This window comes from Taudactylus pleione, unplaced genomic scaffold (genome assembly GCF_031769625.1).
Source record: "Taudactylus pleione unplaced genomic scaffold, aTauple2 ptg000250l, whole genome shotgun sequence".
Lineage (NCBI taxonomy): Eukaryota > Metazoa > Chordata > Amphibia > Anura > Myobatrachidae > Taudactylus > Taudactylus pleione.
In genome coordinates, this window is record NW_028284652.1 from 6,820,677 (window position 1) to 6,836,699 (window position 16,023).

The 16,023-nt window shown below is 44.3% G+C and overlaps 1 protein-coding gene across 2 annotated transcripts in view; it reads right to left on the reverse strand.

Moving 5' to 3' along the window:
* Positions 1-9,274: 9,274 nt before the first annotated feature.
* The window catches only part of RCOR2 (REST corepressor 2), a 38,162-nt gene continuing 31,413 nt past the window's right edge, over positions 9,275-16,023 (reverse strand). For both annotated transcript variants that reach the window (XM_088480147.1, XM_088480148.1), the window contains exons 10-13: positions 13,283-13,360; positions 13,100-13,157; positions 12,692-12,918; positions 9,275-9,626 (exon numbers count right to left, since the gene is read on the reverse strand). In XM_088480147.1, coding sequence (XP_088336273.1) covers positions 9,357-9,626; positions 12,692-12,918; positions 13,100-13,157; positions 13,283-13,360 — 633 coding nt within the window. In that variant the 3' untranslated portion in view covers positions 9,275-9,356. The remainder of the gene's footprint in view (positions 9,627-12,691; positions 12,919-13,099; positions 13,158-13,282; positions 13,361-16,023) is intronic.

Consider the following 16,023-nt stretch of genomic DNA (forward strand, 5'->3'; position numbering starts at 1 on the left):
TAGATGCAAACCAAATGAAAAATAAAATCTGAAAATGGAATTAAAAAAAAAAAAAATTGAAAATAAAATGAAAATTCTACAAAAAGGAAAGGAAGGAGTCAAGAAAAGAGATTGGCATACAATTATTAAAATAATGTTTATAGCCTTAATAGACTATTTGGAGGTGTGCCAGTTCTGTAAGTAGCCCAGTTGGATCCGCTATGATGCAATCCTAATGCCACCTAACTCACCCTGACTACCTTTGTGTTATAGTAGACTTCAGCTGCAGACTCCTGTCCGAGCCGCGACCACGTGACACGCCGGGTTGGCATCGCTTGATGACGTAGTGCGCCGGGGGATGTTCGGTGGTCTGGTAGCGATGGCTGCAGTGTTGTTCTCCGGGCACTTCCTCAGACTCTCCAATGCATTTCAGACCTCCAAGGGTCCTTTGTCAAGGATGGGGAATGATGTCTCTATGGACTATTTATAGGGAAATCTTTATTGAAAAAAAAAAGTAAAAAGTAAAAGCAGGATATGCTGTCCCTGAAGTTGTGGGTAAAAGGAGGCAAGCACATGTTTTGGGCTCCATATTGATTTTATGCCAAATCAAGGAAAATGAAAGTTTAGGGATAGTGAATAGATGAGTAGGGAAAGAAATAGAAATCGAATAAAAGAAAAATCTAAAAAATATAAATATAAATAAAATAAGTGGAATATAAAAATATAAAATTATATAGATCTATCATCTACATGGATGGATTGTGCAGGAATACTAGTTTATAAAATACCATTGAAAATTACCTAGAGGTTTTTTTTTAAGAGTTACTATGGATGAAACTGGCTCTTTAAAAAGTAATAGGATATTTATAAAAATGCTTTTAGTTGTATATCGATGTTTAGTCCGTATGGTTCCAGTGTCTTAAGGTTGTAGATGCACTCAGTTTTTTTTCTCTTCAATGTTTTTATTAGATCTTCTTCTCGCCAATTTTGTGTTATTTTTTCAATGCCTATAACCCTCAGTCGTTTTGGGTCCTTATTGTGACTATGTAAACAGTGAGCTGATACGCTGTGAGTAGCGAGGCCTTTTCTGATGTTATATATATGTTCGGATATTCTTACTCTGATTTTCCTCTTGGTTTGGCCAATATACTGAATGCCACATGGGCATTCTAATAAATATATTGCGTCTTCCGTCTCACATGAGATAAAATCTTTGATTGGGTACTTGCGTCCTGTTTGCTTTGAGGTAAATTCTATTGTTCTGTTAGTGGTTTTAATTAGATTTTTACATCCACTACAGTTTTTGCAAAAGTGGAATCCTTTAGACGCTTTATATGTTCTCGCTCGTGTCCTCGGTTCTGTAGAAACTATTAGTAAGTTGTTGTCTGAGGTTCTTTGCCTTTCTGTATATAATGCATGGTTTTGCTGGTAGTATTTTCTTTGCTTCTTCGTCCAACTGCAGTATGTTCCAGTGTTTTGTTAGGATGTTTTCAATCTGTTTGTGGTTACTGTTAAATTGGGTTATGAATGATATCGGTCTTTCTTCCTCTATTGTTGTTTCTTTGTATTGAATGAGTTTCTTCCTGTCTATTTTGCCAATTTTTTCTATTTCTTCTGATATCTTTTCTTTGTAGCCCTTCTTGATTAAATTTTACTTCATTTATTTTGCCTGTTCGCTGAAGGTGTAATCTTTCATGCAATTTCTTCTTAGACAACGAAATTGGCCGCCTGGGATGTTACTTATCCATTTTCTGTGGTGGTTACTTTGGGCAGGGAGAATATTATTGCCGCTTACATCTTTAATATGGTTCCTGGTCATGATTTTTTCATCTTCTATAAATATATCCAAATAGAGAAAGGTGATGGTCTCTTTACTGTAATTGGATGAAAATTCCAGATTCAAATTATTTTGATTAAGATACATAAGGAATTGTTCCAGGTCATTTTCTGTTCTGTCCCAAATAAATAGGAGATAGTCGATGTATCTGCGCCATAATTTGATGTTGTTGGAGTAAGGGTTATTTTGCCAGATGTAGTTGTCCTCCCACCATGCTACAAACAGGTTAGCATAGCAGGGGGCAAAAGATATGCCCATTGCGGTTCCTCTTGTTTGGAGGAAGAAGTTGCCGTTATGCCAAAAGTAATTTTTCCTTTCATTTGGCATTGCCGATAGTGTTGATGGGTAATGTCTCGTTGCATCACATCCATCCTGGTGGTTTATGACTGTATACAGAGATTCTTCCGTTCCTTCTTTCTTTTCTCACTGTTTTTATTAATCATTTATTGTTGAATTTTCATTTTATTTTCATTTTTTTTTTTTTAATTCCATTTTCATATTTTTATTTCATTTGGTTTACATCTACTGTCATTCAATCAATAATTTTGACTTCAGTAACACTTGCACCATTATCTACCAACATATTTTAGATTCATAGGCAGATATTGTACATTCTTACACCAGCACGCATATACCCACCCAATTTCAATTTTTACCAATTTTGAGCTGCGGAAATTCTAGTGTTCCCATGTCTTACGGTTGTAGATCCACTACCACCTCAACTTCAGCGTGAGACTCACAGCGAGAGGCCAACAGTGAGACCGTGCATTGTGCCTTCCAGCGAGTGCAGCGTGCTGGACACACCTCCCCACCCTCAGTGCTCAGCGGTGAGGAGGTTAGCCAGATGCACAGCAACCGGAGAGAGTGTCGGATACACCAAGCCGCGAGTATCGGAGACACCAAGCCGCTACACACGTGGTGTACATATCCACCCGTGGTGAGCTGAGATGAAAGTGAAAAGAGCACTGTGAGTACTGGACATTTAGCTGATACAGTGTACCACTCTGCCCGTATTGCCAACTTTACACAGATAGGTGAGCGGTACTGCAGGCCTCCCACTTAGCGGCATACAAGGAATTAAGCACACTTGCTAATATCTCAGGAAAACAGATTGCCTTTGGGAACTCCGTGATATTTGGTAAATCCAAGTTGGTGAGCATAATATTCCAATTATCAAAGTAATATTGAAAGATTATCTTGGAATGAGACATTGTATACTAATATTGCTATAACCAGCTGGTGATCAAACAAGTATCAATCTTGTATCTATTATACTTATTACAGTGGCCAAACGTTAAGCATTATGAATTGCATCATTATAGCATTTTAAACAAGCATTTTAATTGATATATGTATTAATTAGAAAATTGTGAATAAATTTATTATTTTTCAAGGAAGCCTTTATCAATCCAACACATTATTAATATTTATATTTGTGTATCTAATTGACGTTTGCGCAGTTCATTAGGTTTTTTTCTTACGGAGAACATTGCAGCCACAGCTACCAGTCCACCAAACATCCCCTGGCGCACTACGTCATCAAGCGACGCCAACCCGACGTGTCACATGGTCGCGGCTCAGACGGGAGCCCGCAGCTGAAGTCTACTATAACACAAAGGTAGTCAGGGTGAGTTGGGTGACACTAGGATTGCATCATAGCGGATCCAACTGGGCTACTTACAGAACTGGCACACCTCCAAATAGTCTATTAAGGCTATAAACATTATTTTAATAATTGTATGCCAATCTCTATTCTTGACTCCTTCTTCCTTTCCTCAGTTTTTATTAATCATTTATTGTTGAACTTTCATTTTATTTTAAAAAAAATTTTAATTCCATTTTCATATTTTTATTTAATTTGGTTAATCTATTATTCAATCAATAATTTCAACTTCAGTAACACTTGCACCATTATCTACCAACATATTTTAGATTCATAGGCAGTTATTGCCAGCAGCATTACACCAGCGTTCATAGATATATGCTGACAGTTAGGAAAAAGACAGGCAGCGCTAGCATAAGTCACACACAAAGCAGAAAGTATTATGCAAAGTGGCACTACAAGCAACTGCCCAGATTCAGTGTCTGGGTAGGCTATAATGCTGCATACCCCACCCCAAGGGAGAGGTTTGCAGGGGGACTGGACCACACGCTGTCCTGAGAGATCTGCGATGCACCATCCAAGAAAATGGCCGCCGGAGACCTCAGAGGGGGCGTGGCCACAGGAGGAAACAGCTCAGCCAGACCGCAGTGGAAAGGCGCGCTGAGCTGAGGAGCCACTAAACAGGGAAGGCTGTCTCCCCTGGCTGACGATTAACCCCTGGGACGCTGGCTCCCTCACCAAACAAAAGTCCCTGGTGGTCTAGTGGAGTGCAGAGATAGGACTGCTAATATGCGGGTCACCTCGCCTTACCTGTCCTACTACATTCGGCCGCAGTCTGGGTTGTCCCGCGGGGCCTGGCTAACAGACCCCGGGGTCTCACCAAGATCCCCAGATCGGTACTGGCTTTGCGGCGCCGGCAGGGTGACGGAGCAGCAGCGCAGACGTCCTATGGACAGTCTGCTGCTGCGCACTCTGATGGAGGAAAAAAAAAAAAAAAAAACTACCCAAATCATAAAATAAAATTAGGTTTGTGGCTGCTAAACGGCCCCCCTACGTAAACAGTGACCCGATTCCGGCCGGGCACCAACGTAAACAGAGGTGCCTCTGGCTCGGGGGTGGGGTATAGGGAGGATTGACCAGTACTTCCTGGAAGATACAGCTTTTAACTGCGTGGTGCCCGGGATCCAGATCCCACCTACACCCCAAGGTCTCCCTGTGGAGCCTGAAGAAGAAAGCAGGGTTACTGTCTAAGCTTAGAAGGAGGCTACCAAGACAGTGCACCTAGTGCTGCTCATATAATTAGACACTAGGCTAGACTTGTCCAAGAGCCACACCAGCGCTTCTGTAGAGTGGAGAGAATGAAAGCAGAAGCTGTTATCTCTCACAATAGTGCTACTAGCTGTAGCAGCCTATGGTGCCCCCACTATAATGAAACCGGTATCCATCCCCAAGACAGCGGGATGTGGCGGCCCCCCATCTACCAGCACTATGGTTTATGCCAGCAGAGCCGCTGCCCAGATGCTGCTTCAGGGTAGCTGACTGCTCCTGTGCTGGCAGAGACAGAACAGTTACATTTTGACTGTACTGCCCTCTTAGGAGCAGGACTTTATAATATGGCGGGGCCGCGCTGTAAACTCCTTCCTACGGGAGCAGTGGGATGCCGCTGTCTCCTCACTACTAGAGACCGGGGATGAGGACAGCACCTGTTTAACAGCCCATCCTAAAAGCCGGCACCAGTGTTGTACACTAAGAACACAGCGCGGCAGATGAGGGAGTTCGTTTGCAGAACGCCACTGCCTCCTCAGGTGGAAAATGCAGGAGCAGCTACGTACAGTGACAGCTCGCGTCTGTCACTACTAAGCCTAGCTCTATCATATACCGCTCCTGCTACTCACCAACCGGGAAAGCTGGGCTGAGGGGAGGACTGCGGACATGAGCCGGTGTAGGCTCTCGTGGAGCAGTTGCACTACCGAGGGCGCCGTTAATATGCATGACGCGCTGCTCATTTGTGCACAAGCACCAGCCGTAAGGTTCGCCTCTGCCCGCTTACTAGTAAATGGCGGGCTGGGCGGATATGTAGGTTGATCCCGGCATAAGCAACTCCAGCGCAACATTTTATTAGGCTGGGCCCTTGTTCTCAAAAAGGGAACCTACACTGCGCTGGGGCCGAAGTATGGACCGCGCTGCGCTGCCTCATGTAGAGGAACTCGTCTGGAGTTGAATGTATCAAGTATTATAGTCCCCCTTAATGGACGCCGGACACAGGCTGGTGGTGGTTCCCACGTAGCTGGCAGACTGTCACAGTAACCTATTGTGCTACCAGCTCTCTCAGCACATTCTAAAAACTGGAGCCGATAGGGCATAGAGGGGGAGGAGCCAGTCACACTTATTAAATTATTTGAAGTGCCAGGCTCTACTCTACCACAGTCTATACCCTACTGTCTTGAACTCCAGTGTCCCCTAGTGGATGAAGGAGAAAAATGCAACACATATGTATGCAAAAAATTGAGTGCAGAGATTTTCACACAATGATATCCTTTCTAATCAAGTGCATATGCATGTGTGTTCATTATTGTAACAATTGAATGGTGTAGGTACATAAAGAATCCATGCAGAATACAGTCAGGTCCATAAATATTGGGACATTGACAGAATTTTCAGATTTTGGCCTCTATTCACCAGCACAATGGTTTTGAAATGAAACAAACAAGATGTGCTTTAACTGCAGACTTTCAGATTTAATTTGAGGGTAATTACATCCAAATCGGGTGAACGGTGTAGGAATTACAACAGTTTCAATATGTGCCTCCCACTTTTTAAGGGACCAAAAGTAATGGGACTATCAACTCCAAAGCTATTTCATGGACAGGTGTGAGCTATTCCCTCATTATTTCATTATCAGTTAAGCAGGTAAAAGGTCTGGAGTTGATTCTAGGTGTGACATTTGCATTTGGAATCAGTTGCTATCAACTCTCAATATGAGATCCAAAAGAGCTGTCACTATCAGTGAAGCAAGCCATCATTAGGCTGAAATATCAAAACAAAGCCATCAGAGAGATAGCAAAAACATTAGGTGTGGCCAAGTCAACTGTTTGGAACATTCTTAAAAAGAAAGAACGCACCGGAGAGCTCAGCAACACCAAAAGACCCGGAAGACCACGGAAAACAACTGTGGTGGAAGACAAAAGAATTATTTCCCGGATGAAGAAAAACCACTTCACAACAGTTGGACAAATCAAGAACACTCTCCAGGAGGAACTTGTATATGTGTCAAAGTCAACAATCAAGAGAAGACTTCACAAGAGTGAATATAGAGGGTTCACCACAAGATGTAAACCATTGGTGAGCCACAAAAACAGGAAGACCAGATTAGAGTTTGCCAAACAACATCTAAAAAAGCCATTACAGTTCTGGAACATCCTATGGACAGAGGAGACAAAGATCAACTTGTACCAGAGTGATGGGAAGAGAAGAGAAGTAAAGGAACTGCTCATGATACAAAACATACCACCTCATCAGTGAAGCATGGTGGTGGTAGTGTCATGGCGTGGGCATGTATGGCTGCCAATGGAACTGGTTCCCTTGTATTTATTGATGATGTGACTGCTGACAAAAGCAGCAGAATGAATTCTGAAGTGTTTCGGGCAATATTATATGCTCATATTCCGTCAAATACTTCAGAACTCATTGGACGGCGCTTCACAGTGCAGATGGACAATGACCCGAAGCATACTGCAAAAGCAAACAAAGTTTTTTAAAGCTAAAAAGTGGAATGTTATGCAATGGCCAAGTCAATGCCTTGACCTGAATCCGATTGAGCATGCATTTCACTTGATGAAGACAAAACTGAAGGGAAAATGCCCCAAGAACAAGCAGGAACTGAAGACATTTGCAGTAGATGCCTGGCAGAGCATCACCAGGGATGAAACACAGCACCTGGTGATGTCTATGCGTTCCAGACTTCAGGCTGTAATTGCCTGCAAAGGATTTGCAACAAAGTATTAAAAAGTGAAAGTTAGATTTAGGATTGTTAGTTTGTCCCATTACTTTTGGCCCCTTAAAAAGTGGGAGGCACATATAGAACTGTTGTAATTTCTGCACAGTTCACCTGATTTGGATGTAATTACCCTCAAATTAAATCTGAAAGTCTGCAGTTAAAGCACATCTTGTTTGTTTCATTTCAAAGCCATTGTGGTGGTGAATAGAGGCCAAAATCTGAAAACTCTGTAAATGTCCCAATATTTATGGACCTGACTGTATCTGCACTCATCTTTACATACATATGTGTTGCATATATTTTTTCTAATTCTGGGTGGATTCTTTATGTACCCACTGGCAATGCCTTTAATTGTTACAAGAATTAATACGCATACATATGCAGTTAATTAGAAAGATGTTGTGTTAAAATCAGTGTGCAAGTTACACACATTCTTAAATAGCTGTGTACATTGGGGGAGAGAATTTAAATTATATATTTATATTATATACAGCTGCAGCCATATGTAATTGGGTGGTTAGATGGAAGCTTTGGGACCACAACCTCTCACCCTACACATTGTAAATGTGGGGGGGCTGCTCCAGGGCTGTGACAAGCTTTGGAGGGGGTGTGAGCTTCAGTGACCAATCACGGGCACCAGAGCTGCAAATAACTCCACCCAGTGTATTTTTTGCCTATATTAGTTTGTAACTTTGTGGATACTACTAGCGACACTTCTGCCAAATGGGATGTAGTCATTAGCAATGTTGAGACCACAAAGTTAGAATGTCAACATTGTCAAAATGACGACAACCAACATGTCAACATTCTCAGAACATTGACATGTGAAATGCTGACATTGCCAGACAGTCAACATGTTAAGTTGCAGGAGGGAGAGGGTAGGGTTAGGCTATGGAGGGTGGGTGGGGAGGTTAGGCTTGGGCACTAGAGGGAGGGTTAAGGATTAGAATAAGGAGACAATACTCACCAGAACCACCGCATGTCAGCGCTGAAAGTCACACTTGCATGACCTCTGGGACCTGAGAGACACCACTGGAGCCACTACCTTAAGAAGCAGGTGAGTCCCTGTTGGCCCATCAGGGACGATATGTTGACATTCTAATGTGTCACATTTCATCAGTGTCTACATGGTCAATGTCAACCTTATGGCCATGTCGACATTATGATTGATGACATCATATACCACACCCCTGCCAAACAGCAGTAAGGGGGAAGGGAAGCATTACTAAGTGTAGAATGTCAGCACGGACTACACCCTTTCTTTAAAACAGAGCTCAAATCATTAGGGAAAACATTTATTATTAATGAACTATTCACAAAGTTAAAAGTCACTACTACATACCCAGAAAGTTTATCCTAGCATGGCCGATCAACAAGGTCACACCAATAGCCTAATGACAACAACCTGAAAATGATGTTTATCACATACACTTGCTCAAGTGCAAGTTTGGAATAAAGCTATTCTGAAGATACAAGCCAAGACCATTACATATTGATGCAGATGTATAGGTTTCACAAAAGTCCACTTATCCTGTAGGGACATCCCAAAACAATAGCTCAGTTCTGAAGCACTCATGTCCAAGATGGAAGAGTTAAGTCATTCTTGCGAGAGCCATGTAAATGGAAACATTCAACCACTCATTGATCTAATAATAACAATAAAAGTAACTGGCACATTCCCTTCTGTTTTATGCATATTACAGGTAATTTCATCGAATTACTGCAAGCACAATGCCAATCTGTAGCTCAAAGCATCATTTGTTCTTGCATGCTCTAATCAGCAATTGCAGTCCTGTCCCTTATTCTTCAGTATTGTTTTGTTGAGGTAATATGAGTTGATCCATAGGTCATATGTTGTAATATTACAATTTCAGTGCCACGGTGCCATAAATAAACCCAGCCCATTCCCAAACTGCAAGAGGGATCTATAAAACAAGTCCTCAGGAGAAGGCTGGCTCTGCATGGTTTCCCAATAAGGCAGGTGGTGCACGAGGGCTCTGCTGGGGGGCAGGGCGGACAAGAGGAGGAGGACGAGGCTGGAGGAGACGTCCTGGCTGGAGCGGAGGGGGCTGGCGATGCAGCGTAGGAGCTGAAGGAAGAGACGGGCGCAGTAGTGGTGGAGGAAGAGAAAAGGTAGAAGCTGTGACTGCTGGTGCTGTTGTAGTGGATGATACAGTCTGCGATGAAGAGGAGATGGATGTGATCTGCACCTGGGGAAAGAAGAAGTTGAAATTCAGAGTCCTGACATTTCCATAATGTGTGTTAACCAAATTGGTGCAAACTTACACATCTTTGTACAACAAGTATTGGCAGTATTGCCAGCTCACATGCTCATACAAAATATATTAAATTAGTTATATGTCAGCAGCAGGGATCTTAAAGTAAAAATAGTAAATAATCAGTTTGCATAAGTATTCACGATTTATACACGTCCTGCCACCATAAGCCTCTACAGGCAGAATGTGCAGATGTTAGGGACTGGATACTGTTAGTAGCACTCATCACCTATGGCTGAGAGTTGACCAATGAGAGGCTAACTTACTTACCCAAAGATAAACGGCTTAATTACACTAATTATAGTCCCCTGTCTTAAAAGGACAATATAAAACCATTATGGGTGCAGATGACGGTACTTCTAGGAGCTTTATTTTACTTTGTTTGTCTCTGCTGGTAACACCTACAGGCTGCGCACACACCTATATCTGTCTACCCAGATTTCCTTCATTCTGACAAAATTCCCACACTTTTACAAGTGTCCTATTATGTTAGTTTGCAAAAAACCTATCTTGTCCCAGTGGCGTTACCATCCGCGTTGGTGACACTAGAATAGCACTGCTGCTCTGCTATTATGATGTCAACCCCTCGGATGGTGTCACCGAGCAGCGGGAGTCGGGAGAGGCTCAGGGATACCCAGCAGCTCCCTCTGCAAACTCCTGGCGTGATAAGATCAGGGGCATGACACGCAGTTGTGCCACCAAATCGTCATGTGTCAGGGGGCAGTGTCTGGAGTTCATATTGTTATCTGTCTCTGCCTAGGCAATGGTCACTAAATAAAGTTCGGTTTCATAGAAAAATGTAGCAGAGGATTTTACCCACACCGCATTCATGGTGGAACATGATACAAGCAAGCAGATCTGCAGATACTGAGAGCACTGGTACAAACTATCCCAGCACCTGCACTGCTCCATTGCTCTGTACACTGGAAGATATTCCAGCATTTTGTAGTGGCTCAGTTTCTACTCCCAGAGCACAATGAGGTCTATATTCATTGCTGGAGCAATATCTTTACCTCTATCAACAGAGCTAAAAGAACACAAGTGAATACTTATGCAAGCATCATATTTGTCTTAATTTATTTGTTAAACTATAAATCAAGACAAAGTAAATTGTAGGAGCATGTCTGCTTGCACTATAGAAAATGTCTGCCATCTCCAGCACAATTTAGCACCATATTTACATCTATATAGCTATATGTGGCAAACCACTTTATGTACATAGAGTTGTTTAATATTACTGCGATTAAAAATCTAACACTGTAGTTGGCAGGGAGATGTAGGACATGCTACACTTATTAAATACCATGGTAGCGAAGTTTAATGACTCAATGGCCAAACATATGGCTTTCCTTGCTCTGACACTATCAAAGCTTAAAGGAGCACTAAGGGGCCTATTCATCAACACAAAATTAACGGTTTTAAGCACATTTTTCCTTAATTACCTTTTTTAGTATTCATTAACACACTTAACCAGGAGATATCAGTGATCAGTGATATCTCCTGCGTTAAGTGCTTCTGTGTTAATTTCCACACTCCCCATACATCAGAATTAGGATGTAGAAATTAGGCTATTCATCAAATTCCAAAAATTTGGTATTTTCGGAATTTGATGGTGTTACTGTATGCCATTCTCAGATGGCATACAGAGGCTACACAAGCTGCCGTTTACACGCCAGCTTGTGGTAGCAGTGGGACATACTTACCTACTTTCACCGTGAGGTGTTCCTCCGGCTCCCTTATCGCTCCCTGCTCTGGCTGGACTGTGTGTTCTCCCCGCTGCTGTATTCTGCCGGGAAGTGTCTCCCCGCTGTTCCCTGGTCTCACTTGTAAGTGCTTCTTCAATTAAACTGTTTATTTACTATAAAACAGTTAATTGAAGAAGACCTCACAAGTGCCACTGGGGGACAGACAGAGGGGAGGGGCTTCCGGCAGCAGTATGCAGCGAGAACAGAAGAAAGTATTACAAAAAAAAAAAAAAAAAGGTTGGATGCAAGTGACAGCACAGAAAATGACAGCCGGGAAGGAAAGGGGGGTTGCGGGTGAAATGCACGAGCTGGCACAGTGGATAGAGCGGGCAGCGGAGGTGGAGCCGGACATGCCGCCGGGGCTGATGGAGCGGGGAGACCCGGAGGACGGTAGTGGTATGTGGATGCAGGTAGGGAAAAATAACTATTTTTCGAAAAGCTGTCATCACAAAAATGACAGCTTTTCGGAATAGATACTGATGGAGAGGAGGAATGATGAATTCCTCTGGTAATTAGGTAGAACTCCATGCGAGTTCTAAACATAATTATCTCCAGAGAATAATAAGTAATAATGAATAGGCCCCTAAATCAGAAGATTAAAATTTCAAACATGATTGGGGAAGGTAAAATCTATTGTGCAGTGTTACCCTGACCTTCCATTGCAGCTCAGTGTTACCACCCTGCTCTATTACAGACAGATGGAGCTCAGACAGGTTCTAAAAGCTGAGGATGCGCATTCTGAGCTACTCAGACGTCACTGGCCCTATCCCTGTGTACAGGAAACTTTGGAAATAATTAAACTAAATTTGAATGTAGAACGTAAGTGAGATAAAATGAGCCAGTTCGTTTCCATCTGCCATACAGTTTTAGGTATGGACTCTTACAGTAGGAAAAACTGGGTTAAAATATGTTTTCAGAAATGTTCATCATGCTTAGCTACAGTGTATCCCGGTGCATCTCATTTTCCATTTACAGTTCATGTATAATGTGTGGGAATAATGAAACTCAATAGAAAAATAAAACAAATTATATAGAACACGTAGCCTTGGTTTTAACCAAGTAATATTTAATCAAGTCTAAAACGGTTGCCATCTGCATTACATTATTAATGTATATTATTACAGTTAGAGGTTACATAATGCTGCAATAAACAGCAACAGTGAAAGATGTGAAAGGAGAGATGAATAAGAATAGAGAAAGTAGACTTGGAAGAAAACGCTGCCCGGTACAATATTTTATAATCACATCTCTCACCTCATCATCATCTTCACTGGTAGTCTGGGAAGAGCCAGAGTTCTTACTGGAGGAGTCCGTGGATACAGTGGATGGAGGAACATCCTGTTCTGCCTCCCACTCCTGAAGTACTTCCTCCAAGTTGAAGCGTCTACGATAACTAATGAAAAACGTCTTCACCTGGGCTGGGGTCTTATTACCCAGGACCTCTGAGATGGCCTGAAAATCTTTTCCATATCGCCTAACAGCTGGAACACACATGAAACTTTTCTCTCCTTGTACAGAACAGAATACCACCCATCCCGCCCCAGTGGCATCATCATCATCTTCACTACATCTTTACATTAGCCTGACCCACAAAATACAGCTGCAATCTTTCTTCTTGTACAATTGTAGCACTGCAATTCCTGGCACCAAATATCAACCCACCTTGTACAGCCAGCAGTTGTTCCTCTGTGGTCCAGCGAGAATTCAGCTTGATGTTTAACTAAAGAGAAGCAATGAAAGGAGAGAGAGTAAGTGTTCCCCGAGTGTTAGCAGCTTGCAGGCAGAGCAGCATGTAGAAAGGCTGGAACACAATAGGGAGAATGGGTAAAGGGGCAGGAATCTCACCTCTGGTGGTCTAATCTCATCGATTCCACCGTTAAGTGTTTCTTTTAAGCTGCTGTTCATCTGCTTAACATTCTGTACCTGTAAGGTGAATTGGATACAATGACTATTTTAGCCTTCTGTGAGAGCAGCAGCTTTATCTTAGCCATGACTGCGGTGTTTGTTTCATACACATCAGGAAGCAATGGTGCTCAGTGGTCCCGTGTACCCCCTTCCTCTTTGCTGTGAAAGTAAAGTCATTTTGCCTGCAGTTGGGAAGAGGATTGGAACAAAGACAGATGGGAAATGTAAGCACACACACCTTGGAGGAAACCTTACCTGGAAGGAACAATTGTAGTGCTGCAATCTTGCTGTGTAACCAACACTGATATCTGGTACAATTATTTTATAACTATATTTAATCATACCTGAAGATCTGTGTATAGTCTTATGAAAGTAATGACATTATACCCTCCTTCACCACCAGAGTGAGCTACAAACAGAGGGGGTCATTCAGACCCGCTCGCGAGCAAAGGACGCTCGCAAACGGGTCGATGTTGCCCCACTGCGCATGCGCACGACGGAGGGAGCTCCGTCGTGTGCATGCGCGAGACCCAGATAGCGACGGGCTCTCCGTCGCTCCGGGTCTCGCACCAAAGGGGGCGTGCTGTCGATGTTGATTGACAGCACGCCCCCTTTGGTGGGCGTGCCGGGGGCGTGGTTGCCAGACGGAGGCGTTCCCATGGGAACGCCTACCGTCTGAAGCCGGCCCCATTGACATCACTAGTGATGTCAGTGGGACTGATTTTGGCTCTGATAGAGCCAAAATCACTACTGGGCTTGCGACAGCGAGACCCTACTGCAGGGTCTCGTCGCAAACCCGATGGTAGCGATGGTCAAAGACCATCGCGACCATCTTTTTGGCTGCTCGCATATGCTGTGGGTGGTCACCCACAGCTATGCGAGCGGCCAGGAGGTCGCTCCATTTTCAGGTAGGAGGGCACTGATTCAGAGCGAGCGCTCTGGTCAGAGCGTTCAGCTCTGAATCAGGCCCAGAATTCTTACAAGTGTATTGAATGATCGTAAAATTTAATACATTGTAGCCAGGGCTCTAGAATAGATTCATTTCATTAGTGGTCTTAAATCACATTCAGAATTATTAAAATATATACCTTTTTTTTTTTCCCCCGTCATACCCCTCTCCCATCCAGGGCCGGATTTCCCGCTAGGCATCCTAGGCGTTCGCCGAGGGCCCGGTGGGACCAGTGGACGGGCCCCTTTGCCCTTACAAATCAGTCGATTACAGCGCTCCCAGAGGAGCACTGCGCGAGTACCGCGTGACGTCACCTTGCATAAAGGTGCGCACATCAGGGATTGTAGCAATCCTACGATGGAACCAGACAGACAGGGAAGAAACCTGCACCTTCAAAGAAGCAAGGCGAAGCCCATGGTCTAGTCCCGCCTGTAGGAAGGCTAGCACTCTAGACAGACGGAACTTCCGAGGTGCATAACCTCTGGGTCGACACCACTGGAAGAACGTATGCCACACACGATGGTATATTCTTGCAGAAGACTGTTTCCGAGCTCTTAGCATAGTTCGTACTACAGAGCTGGAAAACCCCCTGGACCTTAACATGGCCGTCTCAACAGCCACGCCGTCAAAGACAGCCGAGTCAGGTCCGGGTGAAGACAAGGACCCTGTGACAGTAGGTCCGGTCGTAGCGGCAACCGCAGAGGAATGTCCACGGACAGACCCTGAAGGTCTGAGAACCAGTGCCGTCTGGGCCACGCGGGAGCTATTAACAGGAGCGTCCCTCCTTCCTGTTTGAATTTCCGGATTACCCGTGGAAGAAGGGAAAACGGAGGAAAGAGATAAGCAAACCGGGACATCCACTGGACGGACAGAGCATCCACCAGAGACGCCTTTTCGTCTCTTGTGCGAGACCTGTACACCGGCAACTTGTTGTTGTGCCGTGACGCCATGAGGTCGATCTCTGGAAGACCCCACCTGTCCACCAGAAGTTGAAAGATGTCCTGGTGCAGAGACCATTCCCCCGGATGAACGTCCTGGCGACTGAGAAAGTCGGCCTCCCAGTTGAGGACTCCCGGGATGAATACCGCTGATATGGCCGGGAGATTGCGCTCCGCCCAGACCAGGATGCGGGACACCTCTACGAGTGCCGCCCGACTTCGGGTTCCTCCTTGCCGATTTATGTAGGCCACGGTGGTGGCGTTGTCCGACTGGACCTGCACGGCATGACCTTGGAGGACCCGATGGCCCTGCTGGAGAGCATTGAAAACGGTGCGGAGTTCCAAGATGTTTATCGGAAGCTCCTTTTCCGCCTGAGTCCATCTGCCCTGGAACAGGTGTGGACCCGTGACCGCTCCCCAGCCCTGAAGACTGGCGTCCGTTGTCAACAAGACCCAGTTCGTCACTCAAAACGGACGACCCCTGTTGAGATGGGTCGTCTGCAACCACCAGGCAAGGGACAGGCGAACCTCCGGAGTGAGCACCATCGTCTGGGATTTGAGACTCTGAGGCAGTCCATTCCATTTGGACAGGATCAATTGCTGCAAAGGTCTGGAGTGAAACTGGGCATATTCCACCATGTCGAATACGGACACCATGGAGCCCAGTAACCTCATTGCCGAGTGAAGAGACACACGGCAACTCCGCAGACAACTGCGCACCCTCAACTGCAAGGCAGAGATCTTTTCCCCCATCACAAAGATCCTCTGCTGTCTGGAGTCCAACAAGGCTCCGA